The sequence below is a fragment of the Penaeus monodon genome, chromosome 23 (genome assembly GCF_015228065.2).
Source record: "Penaeus monodon isolate SGIC_2016 chromosome 23, NSTDA_Pmon_1, whole genome shotgun sequence".
NCBI classification, from domain to species: domain Eukaryota; kingdom Metazoa; phylum Arthropoda; class Malacostraca; order Decapoda; family Penaeidae; genus Penaeus; species Penaeus monodon.
The window spans coordinates 34,817,031-34,819,790 of NC_051408.1; the positions used below are offsets into that span (position 1 = coordinate 34,817,031).

Here is a 2,760-nt window from a genome sequence, read left to right on the forward strand (position 1 = left end):
ATGTAGGTGGATGGTCCAATTTTTTCACCACAGCTTCAATATCTTCCAAGTCTACCTCCAATTAGGAGTAAGCTACAGTACTTAGATCTTAGTATGGCTGCAATAGAACCCCCAGGTGAGTGAGATTAGGTGGATGTAAAGTTTGATCCTTGTCAGAGTTGTGTATATTTTTTTATGAATTGAATATATTTGTGTTTTTGTGATTATCGTTTAGGAAAATCATACCAAGATGGAAGTTTGAGATATGATTGTAAAATAAAAATACCTTAATGTTTCTTATTGATTTTATCTTTCAGCGCTTGAGGAGTTGTTGAGTGTGTGTTTTGACCTGAAGAAATTGAGTCTCGAGCATTGTACTATCAACCAAACAATTTGCTCACACATCGCTAACAACCCTAACTTAGATACGCTTAATATGGCCATGTGCTATGGCTTGAACCACTCCAGTATTCTTTATATACTCACTAACTGTAAAAAGTAAGTTTCTGTTAGTTTGTACATTATATGAAAGATATTGAGACAATTTTCATGTTTGTGACTATTATTTCCTTTTGTAAGTCTTTGTTTTAAAAGTAAACAATTTTTACAGATTGGTAAGTTTGAATTTAGCTTGGACGGGATTGTCTAATGAGGATCTTCGGATAATATGCCGTCGCTTTCCCAAATCACTCGAGCGGTTGAATATTTCCGGTTGCAGAAACACATTGTCTGATACACGTAAATATTTTTAAATATGTTGTTAAATGCACGTTTTGCCTAATTGAGTGTAGTTAATCATGATCAATAAAATAAAATGCCTTATGTATTAATTGGAAGCTTTTATATTTTGTATAAAGAAATATGAATATAGGAAATTTCGTGTGTCATTATATCTCATATGTGCAAAAAAGTTCATTCATTACAATAATCTTATTTTGTATTGCAGATGTAAGATTGTTGGCTGAACAGTCACCTGGCTTGGTAGAATTAGATGTGAGTGATTGCACTCAGCTTACTGCTGCTTCTGTATCTACAATAATTAGTGAACTGCGTCACACAGAATATTTAGCCTTCTCACGCTGCTACACCATACAGCCAGATGCTTACCTGTAAGTTGTTATATAATGAACTGTTCAATTTGTCTGTCAGCTGTGAGAATTGAGCCAAATTAGGTAAAATTAATCATTTTTATGAAGGATCAACTGCTAGGAAAATTACCACTCATCTCTAAGACATGCAAATATAATTGTTGAGTTGAATAAATCCTTTATGATATATTACAGTCTATGAAGTATAATCATGCATGTAACTTCCTATTTTTAGTATGTGTTGATCAAATACAAAGTTTTTAATTGTAATCTTTAAGATAAGAATCATTATTTCAACAATAACAAACATCCTAAAATATAAGGTCCATGCAGTGTACAAGATCAGGTTTGATCAGTTCATTCACCAATAAGAAATTTATGTTAGGTTGAAATTTGAAGAAATTTTGAATGATAGTATATTATGCAGTGATGTATTTTGCATAAGATTATATCAAAAGCAAAGATATTGATTTTAACTAAGTTCAGATATAATTTTTGAAACCCTTATTTATAGATGTTAATAAGATGCCATCATTAGTTCTCTTGTTTTTGTGTTAATTTTTGAATTTTGAAATATATTGTATTTAGGAAATTTTGAAGAAACCTTTCCCTGGTGTTCACTCCATAGATAAAATGACTGCTTCTCATTTGATGCCACTGCTTCAGGCAGTCAAGCAACCCTGAATAAAATCCTGAGTGATATCTTACCTTTTTTTGCAGGCAAACAAAGGAATTCATTATTGTTATTAGTGTTATTAACTTAATGGCTTTATTATTTTCAGGGAGTTGAAGTCCATGCCACATCTGCTCTACTTGGATCTGTATGGCATACTGAATGAGAGTGCACTCAGTACCCTGCGACAAAGCCTGCCACACATACAAATTAACAAATATCTATTCTCTTCCGTGGCTCGGCCTACAGTCGGTATACGCAGGACGTCTGTTTGGGGTCTGAGAGTCAGAGATTAAATTCATCCATGCTAGGATACAAATCCTTGTATATGACAAGTCAGCTACTAGCATTTTCATGGACTTCCCAAAGACCTAACAAGTAGTCATGTAAGAACAAGTGCCTTATTTATTAATCCAAGATATTTGATAAATGTGATCTGAGTGAAACAGACATCAAGGCTTTTAACAAATATTTGCAATAAAACCTGCAGTAGAAAAAGACCACTTGGGAGGTAAGTATGAAATAAATTTCTGAAATGCTCTATTGTAAATATCTGGCTAGTGTATTCCAGTGCAACGTGAATAAGACAAAACAAGTGATGTATGAAGTGTGTGAATGTAAAAGAATGACAATGTTTTATACAGTGATGTGAATGATTCATTTAGAGAAGAATTTCCAGAAGTGTATGTATGTTATATTTTCATGTGGTGGTATTAAGGGATGCACATGTCCCCTGTGCTTTATAATGCAAGATTAATTGATTTCTTTTAAAGCACTGCCAACAAATGCATCATACTGTACTTTTTGAACTGATAAGGTACTATACTGAATGTTGTGAAAATTCTTAGCTATTTGGAGTAATGCTACAAAAAGAATAATGCCTGAATGATCAAGCAATTGAATATTTCATGTTTAATTTTTTCTCCATAATTCCGGAAAAAGTGACATTAGTTATCCAAACCAGATATATTTCTCACCACCTGTTAATAAATTTGAAGGAAAGATTTCATGGTGTCATAT

General features: G+C 32.8%; 1 protein-coding gene across 1 annotated transcript in view; it reads left to right on the forward strand.

Annotated features, from left to right (window-relative positions):
• Nucleotides 1-6: 6 nt before the first annotated feature.
• The window catches only part of LOC119587954 (S-phase kinase-associated protein 2-like), a gene marked incomplete at its 5' end in the record, with an annotated part of 3,803 nt that continues 1,049 nt past the window's right edge, over nt 7-2,760 (forward strand). Inside the window, 5 exon segments of the mRNA XM_037936667.1 lie at nt 7-115; nt 297-477; nt 590-717; nt 926-1,088; nt 1,850-2,760. Coding sequence (XP_037792595.1) covers nt 7-115; nt 297-477; nt 590-717; nt 926-1,088; nt 1,850-2,036 — 768 coding nt within the window.